General features: G+C 46.5%; 1 protein-coding gene across 9 annotated transcripts in view; it reads right to left on the bottom strand.

The window, feature by feature from the left end:
• Window positions 1-16,576, bottom strand: part of LOC118394083 (splicing regulator ARVCF) — a 258,146-nt gene that overhangs the window by 22,127 nt on the left and 219,443 nt on the right. For 8 of the 9 annotated variants that reach the window (XM_052461724.1, XM_052461722.1, XM_052461723.1 and 5 more), the window contains 4 exons: window positions 15,603-15,720; window positions 15,187-15,358; window positions 13,751-13,768; window positions 12,962-13,033 (listed from right to left, as the gene is read on the bottom strand). In XM_052461724.1, coding sequence (XP_052317684.1) covers window positions 12,962-13,033; window positions 13,751-13,768; window positions 15,187-15,358; window positions 15,603-15,720 — 380 coding nt within the window. The remainder of the gene's footprint in view (window positions 1-12,961; window positions 13,034-13,750; window positions 13,769-15,186; window positions 15,359-15,602; window positions 15,721-16,576) is intronic. The other variant, XM_052461729.1, reaches the window with a different exon arrangement.

Raw genomic sequence — 16,576 nt, 5'->3', positions numbered from 1 at the left:
ATAGGGTTCAAGTGGGTTCACTCTTGGCTGCAATTAAAAGTGCAGGTGTTGCAGCTTGACAAGCAGCAACATCATTACAGATTAACTGACAGAAACAAGCTCACACACACACACACACACACACACACACACACACACACACACACACACACACACACACACACACACACACACACACACACACACACACACACACACACACACACACACACACTAGCCCTCTATGAAAATGTGTTGTTCATCAATCAAAACTAAAATGGGGAGCATATTGTAACCTCAATCTGAGGCGAGCCTCATACCTAAGCCTCCCACTTCTTCCACCCACACGCTTATATTCATAGGACGCCCAGTTAAAAGGCCATCACATCACGTGAGGAACATCTGCAGGCCAACAGAAACCACAATCAATTACAGCTCTAACACGCCGCAAAGTGGATCCGTTTTTACAGCAGGTCAGTGTTTTCCAGTGAAGTTCGGAAACACTAACTAAATAAATACAACTTTTGAGATCAGAGGTCAGGATCTGCATTCCAGAGGGTTACCCCATCCCCCCCGCTCTGAGTGTATGCTTAAGGTTTTCATATCCCCATCCATGTCATAGCTAACGTTAATGAATGCTTTCACAGGGGAAGCCACAGAGAGAGCAGCTAACACATCACATCATTACAGCTGCTTTTAAAAGACAATAGCCCCAGTGTGTTAACCCTGGGTGCACTGCAAAGGAAGCTTAATTGAAAAACTAAATAGAATGCTTGGAAAATAGGAGAATTGCCTGTTTTCAGTTCAAACGAGTCGATGGCCTCACCGCTAATGAAGATGAGGTTTGAATGAAGCTCTGTTCACCCTCTCTTTCCAGCTCGTTTTCCATTTCTCTCACCCTCTTCATCCATCTTCTTCCCTCTTCATCTCTCCCCTGGCACCAATTCAAACCAGCACAGCCACTTTCAACCACAGCCATCTCACTAGAGGCAAAGAGCAAAAGTCAAGCCTTCTAAATAATGCTTACACCCTCTCTCCCGCTCTCTCTCTGTATTGGCGTCTCTGTGGGTATTGGCGTTGCGCAACCATAAAGGGCACAACACATTCAAATAAACAGTTGGTGGCATTTAGTTGGAAGGTGACAATGGGGTATAGAGAGTAACTGGCGGTCAGCCCATCTCATGGACAGCAAGCTACAATATTAATCAAAGATACCCCCAGAGAGCAGCAGGACAGATAAGAGAGACCGGTGGCTGGATAATAGTCGGCATTCCAACACACCACTGGCTGCTGGCATGGTATATCAATGGGAAGACAATGTCAAAAGGCTGACGGATACTTGAGAGTTTGGTTCAGAGTGTATCCTGGATCACAACTACGGTGCCGCCATTTTAGGAGACACCAGACATCCTTCCTCCTGTTGAAAGGGGATCATGAGGTCCTGCTGTGGCACCCCAGAGTGAGACGTCTCCTAGACCTTCCAGCCCAGAGCTACCGCGAGGAGAGCGAGCTACCAGTCCTCCCATGGATGTCTCGATGCCGGCCACCTCAACGGGTCACATTGTGTGCTTGCCACAAGTCAAACCTTTCCTGTTCTGAATCCAAAAGGACAGGTTTCCGTTTTCATCGTCCTCCAGCAGAACAGAAAACAAACACTCAGTGGTTCTTCATCCGCTCCTGAACAACAAGTTCCAAAGGGTGGCTAACCAGAGGCTGTGATTCCAGCATCAAGACAACCTTTCTGGATCAACAGTTGGAATGCAATGTGCTCTGGCGTTGTTGCCAATGATCCAAAATGTAATCACTCCTAATAGCTTCTGGGCCGTGGGTTTATATGATACCTCTGTCACGCAAGACAATAATATACCTCAGCTGTGACCCTGACCGACCTATTGTCAATGTCTCTGTCCAGGAGGAACTCCAACTGACCACATGTCATAGGGATGGGCTAATCTGTTTCTCAGAGCCTGCCTTCAGCCCAGTCACACAGTGGCCAGTTAGTTTCCAGTCCCTACATCCTCACTAGGGCTCAGACAGACAGTGACCATTAGTCAGATTACGTGTGACTTCAGGGAAGGTCTAGGAACAGAGCAGCTAGCCTCTCCGCATGTGGCTGGGCCTGGCCGGACAGACACATTTAGATACATATCTGGACCTGCGGGGGACTGGATGTTATTATGGAGGCCACAGATAAGGCTCAGATCTCAAGGCCCATGCGGTCGGAGGCTCAGGACTAATTCTCTCTCTGTCAGGGCCTCACAACGCAGACCAGAGCCCAGTGGTTGGTCGGTTGACTGGTGGACTGGCTGGCTCTCTGATGATCAGGCTGCTCTGATGTCTGTGTGTGGATCTCCCGTAGTGCTTTAGTGTCAGACTGTATATCACAGAGGACTTCAAATCCTGGAGATCGGGTTGGGGGAGTGGGAGGGATCGTGGAACTGGGGGGAGGGGGGGGCTGAGCTGCTCACAAAATGGAGTCGCGGACAGAAAACGTGAGGGTGAGAGATGGATAAGGATATGGAGGATGAAGAGAGATAGAGAGAGGAGAGAGATGTGGAGGAGACGGGGAAAAGGAGGAGGATGAGAAAGCAGAAGAGGGAGTAAGAGGCGTGTGGTGGACAGCAGAGGGTAGAGAGAGGAGTAGAGTATCGCCTGGAACCGAAATAGCATAGGGCTGAGGTTGCCACGGCAACCCCAACCTCACGACTAACAAATCTGCTCACTCGACGCCGCGGCAAAGAGGATCATACCGACAACAACATTAAAGATATTATCTTCTTATTTCCCCTCTTAGTTCATTTGTTTGGTGAACACTTCGAGACTAACAAGCTAAATGAAAATGAAAGAGGGTCCTTTCAAAGTCCTCGAATAACACCCATCATCTTCCCTCAGTAAGTGACACACTTCAGACAGAAACGGCATTGCAGGGTTAGAATTAGTCTCCAGTATCTGGTGTTATTTTTAATAACAGCCCGTCTGTCTCCCAGGCAGTGTTATGTTTCTGAGAGAACAGGGTTAGTGTTCTGTTCTGCAGCCTCACCTTGAGGGCTGGATGGCACCGTTTGTCAAGGCTCATCACTAACTCAGACAAAATGTTAAACTCCAGCAGCACAGTGAAAACCAAGAGAGAGACAGAACTGAGATAAAGCACTAGATATTACCTTCTGCGTTGCTTCACAAAGCCTGGAAGGCAAAGCCGTGAGTAAAGTTGTCATGAGGCAGCTACGCACGAACACAAACTTACAAGACAGCTGGTCAGCAATGAAAACCTTTGAACAGGATGAGAGAATTGGCATTCTGAACACGTGGCGACTGCATCCGAAAAGGATTTGAGAGCGAAACGGGACATTTGTTTTTACATTAGGAATTGAGAGCGAGAGGGGAAAAAAATATATAAATTGCAACTAGTCGACTGTAACGTGAGCGAACGCGAGACAGGACACCCGTCTGCCTAATGGCATCATAAAACAGATGAGCGCTAGAAGCGTCGCTCTACACCCGAAATAACATCTGCTAAATATGTGTATGTGACCAATAACGTCTGTTTTGACTTAGAAGGCTAAGCTGACATATCATGTTTGGAGGAGAAACAATCTTGAGAAGGAGCGAAATAGCTAAACGATCTGAACTGTGGGGAGACTTTGAAATGAGAGACCAGTATTGCTTCTGGCTTGATCAGGGCCGTGGCACTGATGAGAGGCCAAGGGGGCTGGGGACAAATGTTGACGCGCAGCGCGAGGGTCTAGGACTGGAGATTGGAAAATAAGGCTGACACAGGGTCTGTAGCTAGGACAAGGACAGATGCAGGCTTGGGGATGAGACTGGGGCTGGTCGAGATGGGCTGGGGATCAGGTGTGCGATGAGGGCAGTGATTGTGTTTGACGGTGGAGGAATTTTGCCTGCTCGTGTCTCTGTCAGGCGCCATCTCTCACTCTGGGCTTGTGTCCCGCATGGCATTATACAGTACCAGCAATTATGGCATACACCATACGCTGTGGCATGATTAATACTCGTCTGGGAAACAAGGGGATCACAGTCTTTCTCTACACACGTATGGGAACATAATAGCCACACACACACACACACACACACACACACACACACACACACACACACACACACACACACACACGCACACACACACACAGACACACACAATTCTCTACCAGACCCTTATAAGGGTCTATAACACTGCTTACGCCTGCGCCATTTTCACAGGCAATGTTCTGTGTCTGTGGAGTGGCGTGATGAACAACACACCCTCTAATGGACACATATTACACCACCTTCACGGTCAAGGGCACAACACCTTGTCCTCCGCACCACAGGGATGTGTGTGTGTGTGTGTGTGTGTGTGTGTGTGTGTGTGTGTGTGTGTGTGTGTGTGTGTGTGTGTGTGTGTGTGTGTGTGTGTGTGTGTGTGTGTGTGTGAGAGAGAGTAAAAGGAAAAGAGAAACAGTCAAGGGGAGATGGGGATGGAGGTTGACTGCATCTCAATCCCTGACAGTCTAAACATAGTCTGAGTCAGAGCGTACTTCGTCAGCCAGAAGGGCAACGGGCCCAGACACCCAGGAGTTTAGTTGGCTAGAAGTTCAAACATGACTTGACCCTGTCAGCATACACCCAGGGAGTGTAGAAAATGCTGCATGGCCTCGGGACACTTCCCTCTGTTGAGGACAGTGATCCTTGGTGTGCTTTTAAAACTCCTGTTTACAACATGGCTCAACTTTTTTTAGAACTACCAATTCACGTCCAACGCTACGTTGACTACAACATAACACAGTGACTTCCTAGAGGGTGTTTTGTTGTGCAAACCACCATAGTGGCTTTGGCAGCGATGTCGTGTCTCTGCCATTGCGCTGGTTTTAATTAGATTCTTGCAGAAATAGAAAACAGAAACATCCCATTCTGGCTCAAACGGGGCCAAACAAAGGCTCCCATTGGAGGGTTAAATCTCATTCTTCCCTCCTGCTGCTAATTCTCCTCTGTAATTATTGCTCCAGCCGTTCTTGTTTAGAGGGTAGCACGCTAAATCATCCAGAGAATCGTGATGATATTGAGGGCTACTGTGGATTGGATTCCCCCTTTCACACTCTCCCTAGCTAGATTCTGCAGAGCCGGAAAACACTGTTTAGAGAGAGACAAGGCAGCTATGGTGGAAAATAAGAAACATTTCATGACGGATCTCGCAGGGAGAAAGGAAGTGGTCATGAGGATTGTAGACCACAGGAAGACTAGTGCAATCAGAGCTGGCTATCTGCCATCGTGTTGCACACACGCACACACTAACTACAGCTACTACTACACACCACAGGTTTATTTTTACAGAGCCAAAGCATCCAGCTAATGATGCATAACAGCCTTTCAACATGGGACCTCCCAGAGCTTTGGGTTATCTGAAGCCTCAGTGTATACCCAATGACCCACGGGGTGGTCTGTCTTCAGCAACAAGGCTTTCTCCATTTTGCTTTGGTTTCATTCTTTCCTTTTATGCTCATTATTTCAGCTGATCATCAACTGTTTGAATGAAATGGTTTGCGGGGGGAATTCACAAAAGAAAATTGCAGCAGAGAGCTGAGGCGTTGACAAGTCAAATGATGACTTCTGGTTCCTTGTGGGCCCATTCCGTGGTGTTTCTGTTTCAGAGGCAGACTAGTTGAGACACGGAGTCCAGCAGAGTGTGATTATGATGCGACGATTGACAGGCTGGCAGCGCCATGGTTCATTATGACCGGGCATCAAACAGCTGGATTCAGAGAAAACTCATAGTTGGGGAGCCACCGCCCCCCCACAAACAAACACGGGTGGCTCAATATGGTGACTGGGATAGTGACTCAAAGCTAAAAGCAGTCTCATCATACCTTATTCCCTTCCAGAATAGAGACTTGCTAATGTTCCCATTTCTGTGTGCAGACACTCACATGGCAGACCGATCTAATGACAGTGAATAAGGGACAGCCTCCAGTGTCTCCTAGCAGCTTCACAGAGTCAGACTCATGTTTTATCTGACGGGTGCTGCGGGTGTGAGGTAGGTGTGTGCATTGGCACACGTGACGGGGGCAAGGAGGTGTTTGGCACTGGCACCAACCGGGCGAAGTCTCACCATCCTGCTAAATCTAACAGCAGGAGGAGAGGAAGAGGCGGAAGGGGTGAGGAACAGCTGAGGAATATTTGTGTTTTGAGAGATAAGGAGTCACCCTGTCAGTTGGAGGCAGGTTTGTGTGTGCGAGAGAGAGAGCGCGAGAGAGAGCGAGAGCGCGAGAGCGAGAGAGAGCGAGAGAGAGCGAGAGAAAGAGAGCGAGAGAAAGAGAGAGCGAGAGAAAGAGAGAGCGAGAGAAAGAGAGAGCGAGAGAGAGAGAGAGCGAGAGAGAGAGAGAGCGAGAGAGAGAGAGAGAGAGCGAGAGAGAGAGCGAGAGAGAGAGCGAGAGAGAGAGCGAGAGAGAGAGCGAGAGCGAGAGAGAGAGCGAGAGAGAGAGAGAGAGAGAGAGAGCGAGAGAAAGAGCGAGAGAGAGAGCGAGACAGAGAGAGAGACAGAGAGAGAGAGAGCGAGAGTGCGTGTGTGTTTGTGTGCATATAGCAGTCCCGAGAGTTATCGTTTCGCTATCTCGGTGTTACATTCCTCAGTAGTGAAGCTCTTCTGAAGATGGAGACATGCTTTCTCTGGGTGGGGGATTGCGGCTGCAGTCTCAACATAACTGTATGAATAATTTACTGAGTTTCTACTTTCACTCGGGGCGGGCCTGTCGATCTGCCCTAACTTTCCCTCCGGTTTTGAATCCTGACTCACATCTCAAGTTATTACACAAGAGATTACTGAACAGTTTTGGGAGTTAAATAAGGGGAAATGGAAGGCGTTTACTTTCTGTTAGGGAGGTAAGGAAAGTTTCTGTGTAAGCTCAAAAAATAAATTTAAAAAAGAATCAATCCACAGGGACTAAGAGCATTCCAATTCCTTCAGAACCTTCCGTCAGACTCCGGGTTCCGGTTGCGAAAGTGATAAATGTAAAGCAGTGACAATCTTCAAGGGAAACATTTAGTTCCCCTCCGCGGTCTACAAAGCACCTCAGAGGTACACGCCTTGCCTCCATACTGACAGTCACCATTCAATACACAACAATTAGTCAAGTGGGATTCAAAACACATCCGTGAGTCAGAGAGCATAGGTAAAAAAAGATAGATTTCCTGTAGGTTGTAAAAGACTGTTCAAATGAAGTTACATGATATGGCAATGGCCTATGGTTTTGTCACCTTGTATGACCAGATGGAACTCCAGTTCCAACATGACTTGACCCTTTCAGCATAAACTCAGGGAATGTACTTGGTTTCCACAAGATAGCACAGCCACAAAGTCAACATTGGCTATTTAGTAAAAATTCATGAAATAATCATTTTAGGTTAGGCGTAAGGTTAACAGCGTGTTTAAGGTTACGCAGCAGTAACACACCACAGTGAGGCTTGAGTTGCTGTTGACGTTTTAAAACCCTCTTCAAATTAAACGCTAGGCTCGTAAACTAAGCCGTTAAAGCATTATGGAGTCGTAGCGTTGTTACTGAATTGTTACCTCAATTCTTCAACTTGTTTGTAAGGGAAAACATACATTTCCAAAATAGGCAAACTTTCCAAAGCACAGTGGAAAGGAGAGGTGCATGAAAAGAGAAAGGAAAATTAAACACACATTCTAAGACTGAGTCCCGAGGGGACTCATGAACCTTTGCCCCGGCTACCTCTCGATTGCTCCCTCCCTCACTCCTGCGGCCACTACTAAGTACGGTACACTAACACAGCTTAACGCAGCTTTAATCAATCCTCCTTGTTGTAAATACTGTAAGAAAAGCTGAACAAGGCATTCATCCTAGTCATTAAACAAACATTGAAGCATCATGAAAGAGTGCTGGCTCAGGGAAAACCCAACAGAGGTGGGAGGATATACATACAGTGCCTGGGATGACAACTAAGGGCATCAGAACACAAGTCGCCTGCGTCGTCAACTATTTTACAGCAGAAGCATAGCGTCTCTACACAGCTGTACTGTACAGTGTGTGACTTAGCTTGATTGCTGTGCTCAGCTCTCCTCATGCAGGTTCCTAGAGTAAACGGAGCAGCAGTGAGTGGGGAAGGCCCGAGAGGAAGAGATCAAAAACAATGTGCTGCGGAAAAAAATACAAAACAAAAATGATTCATCTGTGCCTTCTCTCCTCCCAGGACTCTCTCCCTCCTTCGGTTTCTCCTTTTTCAAAACTGCATCTTTCCACTTTGATGCCCCCCTCCCCCCTCTCTATCCACACCTCTGGTACTGAAGAAACAAAACAAAAAACAGTTTAAGTGATTTCCTTCTGCTCTCTGCGAGGGTACATATACACACTCCGTGCCAAACACTTCGTACATGACCTTTCCTCAAAGCAAAAGGTTTACATGTGGTGCGGTTTCAATAAACGTTGGGCTGAGACACACACACACACACACTTCGTACATGACCTTTCCTCAAAGCAAAAGGTTTACGTGTGTTGCGGTTTCAATTAACGGTTGGGGTGTGTGTCCCATCAACTCGGTCGCTCTCTCTCCTTAATGAAACGCTTTCTTCTTTCAGAGTTCTTAAATTACTTTTGTTCCAGCGCCTCTGTTCAACGCTATGAATAATGCAATAACAGGAACATAGGAAGTCCTTTAATAATCTCTGTACTGTCAACAGGTCTGTTTATAGTGCAATCAGGCAGAGAGAATTAGCTATACACAGAATTAACAACCTCATGGTGAATTAAAAATGGCGTCCCTAAAATGATAGCGACTTCATTTATGTCTGTAACATAACGTTTCAGTTGGGACTCTTCCGCCGCGCTCTGATTGGGTGCAGACCAGTCACTACTAGCGTGTGTGATTGCGTGTCTGTGTATGCTTTTTTTTTTAAATGCACTGCTGGAGACCCTAAATCTCATGTTGTTTTTACCGTAATCATAGACTGCAGCCTGTTGGTAAGTGATGCGGAGGGTCTGTGACCTCCATTGGACAACAGATCAGGGCTGAACTACACATGTAATCTCCCACAAATCTCTCCCTCTGCCAATGCATTTGAGGAGAATAGCTCCCAAATTCTTCACAAACAGGGACATTAACGTAGCTAAACGTACAACCACAGTATACAGGATTATCATAGATAAACAGCGCAGGTAAATGTAATATCCTATGTGAACAAATCATGGGTAGACTACAGTTGCAATAGTACTTTTATACTACAAAATGATTAATCCAGTTGAGCAATAGGTACGTATAAACTTTACCACAACACATTTACATCACAGGGTAACATTTGCACTCTCAAACACAAATCGTTTTAACCAGTGCTTCATTTGAACCTGCACCTCTTCGTTTTGGACTGTTTCGTTTCCGGAACCTATTTGGTCGGATCCAGAACATTTACATGCATGTATTCTTTTCCAACACTGTTTGCAATGTAAACATTCAAATGAAAGCGATCCGAGTCAATTCGAGTCGCTGCCTCATTAATTATCCAGCCTCCTAAAAACGTAATGTGGGAACGTAGATTTTGAGCCCGCGACCTGATGTTCTAAAGAGTGAGTTCGTGTTGGGCCGGCTCAGGCTATAATGTTGATCAAACTGTGCGCACAAGTTTGAGACCATGAAGGGCCGTTGCGGTGGTGAGAGGGAGAAGCGCGCCTGTATCCGGTCTCAGAACTAGAATGAGATTCACATTCTATGATCCGTCTCCCTCCCTCCGCTAGACATGAACCTGCCACATAGAGCCAATAGCTTCTTAAAACAAATAGCCGAGCTGTGGATCGTGTTATAATGAAGCCCGATCACGAGGCATATAGCCCGGGAACACGCGGCAAATCTATCAGTTAACAGCATGAAGCTAGAACAAGCTTTCGCAATATTTCAAATACAAATCGGGGTTGGAAAACAGGTTGAAAAGCAAATAGCTCCTGCTTAAAAGATAACACTAATCTGACTGTAGGCTACGAACATTGGTTTACAATGTAAAACAAGAGATGGGCTTTTGGCATGAGAGTAAATCGTCCATCGCCGGAGAGTGAGCTACGCATCATTGGGTGAGTCGGTGAAAGTGGAAAGCTTTTCTAGGACTATAATTTCCTCCTCATACTGTATAGTGAACAAAAATATAAATGCAACAATTTAAAGATTTGACTGAGTTACAGTTCATCTGAAATCAGTCAATTGAAATGCATTCATTAGTCCCTAATCTATGGATTTCACATGACTGGGAATACAGATATGGGCGTGGATCAGAAAGCCAATCAGTATCTGGTGTGACCACCATTTGCCTCATGCAGAGCAACACATCTCCTTCGCATAGAGTTGATCAGGCTGTTTGTTGATTGTGGCCTGTGGAATTTTGTCCCACTCCTCTTCAATGGCTGTGCGAAGTTGCTGGATATTGGCGGATACTGGAGCACGCTGTCGTACACGTCGTTCCAGAGCATCCCAAACATGCTCAATGGGTGACATGCCTGGTGAGGCCATGGAAGAACCGGGACATTTTCAGCTTCCAGGAATTGTGTATAGATCCTTACGTCATGGGGCTGTGCATTGTCATGCTGAAACATGAGGTGATGGCAGCGGATGAATGGCACGACAATGTGCCTCTGGATCTTGTCACAGTATCTGTGCATTCAAATTGCCATCAATAAAATGCAATTGTGTTCATTGTCCGTAGCTTATGCCTGTCCATACCATAACCCCACCGCCACCGTGGGGCACTCTGTTTACAAAGTTGAAATCAGCAAACTTCTCGCCAACACGACACTTGGACCTACTGCCAAATTCTTTAAAACGTCGTTGGAGGCGATTAAATTCTCTGGCAACAGCTCTGGTGGACATTCCTGCAGTCAGCATGCCAATTGCACGCTCCCTCAAAACTTCAGATATCTGTGGCATACTATTGTGTGACAAAAACTGCACATTTTAGAGTGGTCTTTTATTGTCCCCAGCACAAGGTGCACCTGTGTAATGATCATGCGGTTTAATCAGCTTCTTTATATGCCACACCTGTCAGGTGGATGGATTATCTTGACAAAAGAGACATGCTTACTAACAGGGATGTAAACACATTCGTGCACAACATTTGAGAGATATTAGCTTTCGGGACGTATGAGAAACGTCTGGGATCTTTTATTTCAGAAACAGAGGCAGTTTGCCCTCTTAAGGTCCTTAGTACTTAAAAGTGTCTGTTCCAGGTGCGTACATCTTTTATTTCAGCTCATGAAACCAACACGTTACATGTTGCGTTTATATTTTTGTTTTGCGTACAATTTGTCTCCACACACCTAGGCTATTGATGGATTCAAGACAAAAGTGTTTTTTATTGATCTCAGATTCTCAGAAGTCAAAACGCAAGACAAGAGGATTACTTCTAGTTGTGTGCCATTGAAACCTTATCACATTGCAGCTAGCCAAACACTGCTTCTAGTGCAGCCAGTGTTGTGTTGCGCTTACCAGTAAGCGCAGCCTGTGGAACATGCTAATTACCCTCCTCCCAGCTCATCTGCTTTACTTTAAAGCGATAAAAAGGAGGCAGAATCGGCTTAACACCTTAAAGCACCGCAATTAATTGTAATCTAGTTTAATGAGAGACCCACTTTGACTAGCTAATGTGGCTAATTGCAGCCATACAGGAAATGCTATTGACTTTGAGCGGATGCCATTAGACCTTGATGAAGGCGCTGATGTGTGAATATCGCATAGCCCACAATACACACAAATGTACTGCATCTCTCTCAGCTGCTATATGCAGACAAACACACCCCTGCTATATGCAGGCAGACGCACGCACACACACACACACACCAGAAAAGGAGGCACGCGATAAAAGAGATGCGCGCACACAGAGGCAAAGCACACAGAGATTTGTTGTGGCATCCTGCATGCCAATGTTGGACTGCAGCAACCAATTGGGATGTTTATTCTTCAGAAAGACGAGGAAAGGGTGCAGGTGGAAACGTTTCGGCTCATTCGATCAATAGAAGGAACAGTACAACACAAACCGCCTCCGTGGCATAACATTCCTCAAGTGTATTGGAAATAAGCAGTGCAAGTAGGGTCTCTTATGTTACAAGTAAATAATTGAGATAAGACATTAGAACATGTGCTGACTCTTAAAGTAGGCCAATAGGAGTAAAGTACTGGCTCAGCTAAGGGGAGAGGAGTACTGCAAACAATCCCTTGTGTGCTGGTTCTCTCAGGTTCTGTATCAGTAACTGTAGAGGGGGTTGGAGAGGCTGGAGAAGACTCACGGCTGACAGACATGCTTTGCCACACAGGCCCAGGGTGACTCGCTTGCTTCCACTACCCACCATCAAATCCAATTCCAACCTGCTGCTGTGGAATAGCTGTCTGCCTGCCTGAACCAGCCATTCCCACCCGTCAACAGTGTTCCAACACTGCTGAAACAGGAGGGGACTGTCCCGCCTTGTATCTAGTTGGAACTTACTATAATACTGTTGCATTCCTTTAGAAGTAAAATAACATTTCTCAAGGCACCTTGGATTATAGGTTCCCTTGTGGTGTGTGTGGTTCAGATAAAAGGGCTACTGGGTATCATTCAGTTCTTTAGTGACACTGTTGGGGTTGCAGAACCTGATTTACTGCTGCTTTTCATCTCCCATGTAAAGGAACTGATTCCAAATCAGCTGAAATGTTTGGGAGCCCTTTACAAAAGGCCTGATGCCTTGTGATCTCTGCCAACAAAGCTGGGTTTTTCTTTCCCTGGTAGCATTTGTCGTCAAAACCAGGCTAATTTGGGGAGACGATTTCAACCGTCACTTCTCTCTAAATAACAACGTGTCCTGCAGAGTGACACACACACACGCATAAACACACTCAAAAAGGTGATTAAATGCTCGTGCACACACTTGCAAATATTTGTGATATTCTCCTTTTTAGTGAGCGGGAACAGGAGTGACCGGTCGAAGCTGTAATAAGGGAACCTCTGACAGAACAAGCCTACCTTTTGTGGGTTCAGTGCGTTTGGGGAGATCCAGCGTGTCGTAGCTTTTGGCATTCTCTCCGTTTTTCCTGCCTGGATTGAGATTGGAGAGAGAACAGTTGTACATGTCAAACAGACAACCAGACCAGTGGCGTAGTGGTAAACTCCCATCGCCTGTCACGGGGGGAAGTAAAGCTCACTATACTTTCAATGCATTTTTCTGCAAAAGCGGGTCAACTGTCGCCTCCACAAAAAAAAGTGGGTTAACCATCCACTACACCAGAGAGTTCATTGACAATGTCCCTGAGATCACTGCATGACCACACACACGCAGATGGACAAGACACACAGTGTGAGTGTACGTATACTGCACACACACATTCAAACACAGATGGACAGACTTGAGTACACACACCATCACCATACATGTCTAGTAGCAGCGTAGTGGGGAACCTCCTTTAATGAGGGAGGGTAATTGAGCAGGGTGGGCCAGCTAATGAACGTCCCTCCATCCATATCGTCAACACGGACGGGACATGGCTAAAAACTAAATCCCAGGTTCCTTTTCACTACCCAAACTTATTGGTCTTACCTGGTCTCCCCTACCTCTACTCCTCGTGATTAGGCGAGGTTTGAATTACTAACACTACGATGCTGTGTGGTAGGATGAAGGAGTGAGAACCACAGCAAATTAAGAGGGCAAACAATTGAAGTCCGTGAAACTTCTCAGTTTTGGAGGAGATCCAAAACTACTGATGCTACAGTAGCTATAAGGGGAGGGGTGAGATAGTGATACAGGAGGACACTCACCTTGATTAAACCACTCCTCTATAGTTAGCCAAGGAAGCAGCAGCAATGCCAAGAAACACAAGCAGGGAGAAGAGCAGAGTAAATGATAAAATAGGTTGTGTGGATTAGAGGTGACATAATACAAACAAGTTCAGTTTAAAGTCAACTTGGGGCTATAAAGTTCAGAGGGAAAAAGGGAAGCGAGAGTAGGAAAGCTGAGAGAGAGAGAAAGAGAGAACACAAGGGAGGGAGAAGGAAAGAGATAGCAAGAGAGAGTGGGAGAATAGAAGGTAAGAAACAAGTACTTAGGGCAGAATGGTGACAAGTGGAGAATAAAACCCATTAGCACTCCATAGGTGACTCTCCTGGGACAGAGTTAAGAGGCTGTGGTGTCAGTGTACTCGGCTCATTAGAGAAAGTGTGTGTGTACGATCACACTGCAGCAGCACACACAAGGAGAGAGAGGGACAGTCACTGCCACTCAAGGCACTAAGCCAGCCACACACACAGCAGTACAGGAATATAGGAATCAAAAACAAAAAGAGAAATGTAAAACGCAACCATTTTGCATTGGGTACAAATGCTGGGCCTGAAGCGTCTGTTCATGATAATGGGTGTAATGGCAAGTGTCAGGATTCGGGGGGGTAAATTTAGACAATTTAACTCGGGTAACAAATTGCTGGGAGAGACCGTGTTGTCTAAACGACTCTCTTGCAAGATCTGACTCCCCTTCCTGCACTCACACTGTTTTTGGATGGGCGTGTTAAGCATTTTTAATGTAGGCCATCTTTCCTTCAAAGTACACCTCCAGGGCCTGTGAAGACTAAACACACCACATTAACTGCTGTGTACAATAGCAGCAGACTGGCTAATTTGCCTGCGATTGCCATCTATAATATTCAATCTGTAAACACACACACACACACACATTTCCAGACACACGCCCCAGTGCTTCTTGGCCTCTAAATCAGTAGCATCCCCCTCCGGACTGTGAGGGGTCAGTGAGATTGGGTCACACCTCATTGACTAAGTGATTCATTGCTGTCATTATTTGTTGTGGGAGAGGGACCTCTACTTGTTGTTCAGCCATTCGTCAGTGATCGAGAGGTAGCCTACACTAATTACATCTCTGTCTAGAACCAGAGGGTAGCCTTTACTAAATAACTGTCTGCTATGGGGAAATAGCTCTGGGCTGAAGGGTACGAGGTAAATAGAGCTCTAAAGAGCTGAAATACTGTTAGCTTAGGCCTGGATACATACAGTAACCTATTCAAACTGACAGGGCCCATTTAGAGTATAGTATAATGGGTTTCGGTCCCCTTTTTTATTCTCTCTGTGTGTTAATCAGTGGTTCCTACAGTACATCATACACTGGCGGTGCACGGAAGCGGTTAGTTTTGGGACTGGGCCCATGTCTCCCCAGTCTAGTCTCCCTCTGTGTCGTCCCTGCCTTTCACCTTTGGCCTTCTTCCCTCCGAAGCAGCCTGCGTCGTCCTTCTTCTTCCTCTGAGGGCCCACAGAGCCCGGGGCCTGCAGCACTGATGGGTCTGTGAACTTCTCGGCCCCTGGAATCTCCTTGTGAACGTGGTAGGACAGGTTCCTCATGATACACACACAGTTCTCCACAGACTGGAGGAGGCGGGGACAAAGAGTTGTCAGCTCAACCTGCACAGATTGTTCTCAGAATATGATATGAAAGGGACTGTTTACTCGCTTCCAAACAAGATAAAGAGACCCACTGGAGACAAGCAAAACAGAAGATAAAATCAGCATTCGTGGTATCAAATGTCCCCAACGACTACACAAAATACTGTTATAATAATATACAGGTAGAATGATGCGTATGGGGAGGTGTGTGGAGCTGGCGGCTCACCTTGTTGTCCATGTCTTTCTTCCCCACAGCTGACTGCAGGGCGTGGAGCAGAGCGTCCACCAGCCCCTCACACTCCCTCAGCCTGCGCCTCGCCTCGGCCCCGTCCGAACTCACGTTCCTGTGGAACACAGACACACCCTGGTCAGAAGCAGAAAAAAAAGAGACATCCGTAGGCTGTGTTAATAAACAGCATTTAGAGTCGCTTTTCAATTCACTTCCAATTTTCTCCATGAGTGGTTGAATATATTACAGAGACAGAGGGCTCCTATCTCCCGTGCACAGAGATAGCATTGCCCAGTGCCCATGCGCTAGAAGCTGAGGAGATTAAGATCAGACACAGCTGACTTCAAGAGATAAAAGTAAACACCTGAATCTGACGACAGTGAATGAGCAGTGTAACCGCTAAGCAGACAGGGAAATAATCATTCCACAAACCGTCCCGCACAGGACATGAAAAGTGGCAACTTCCCGCCAAAGATGGAACCGTACACAGGCTTGTAATCTACCATTCCGCACTCCCAAACAGACCTTATAGTAAATAACCATCTGCAAAGGCCTGCCAAGTGGCTCCGCGCATGTCTTTACAGAGACTTTAGTTGTGGAGCGAGAGAGCAGGAGCTGCTAGGCTCGCTGGGGACTTAATTTAAGAGGGTTTTCTTTCTGGGCCATATAATCCCATTACCAATCCACCCAGCTAGTCCTGGAGGATGATGCCTGGCACCTCTGCGAAGGGGTTGAGGGGGACAGCCAGAGTGACACACACACTTACATGTGCACACACTCAAAGGTGATATATGCACGAGCGCACACACTTGCAAACAGAAATGTGCATATACACACAGCCGCTCTTTTACACACCTACACACACAGGGGGAAGTCAGTCAGTCTGCCAGTCTCTGGTGCAGATTCCATTCATTGCAGGTAAAGCCTGGGCTATTATACACGTTGGGCTAATTAAAACGAATCAATGGTAC

Source organism: Oncorhynchus keta, chromosome 14, assembly GCF_023373465.1.
Source record: "Oncorhynchus keta strain PuntledgeMale-10-30-2019 chromosome 14, Oket_V2, whole genome shotgun sequence".
Lineage (NCBI taxonomy): Eukaryota > Metazoa > Chordata > Actinopteri > Salmoniformes > Salmonidae > Oncorhynchus > Oncorhynchus keta.
This window is presented reverse-complemented; position numbering and strand designations above follow the sequence as displayed.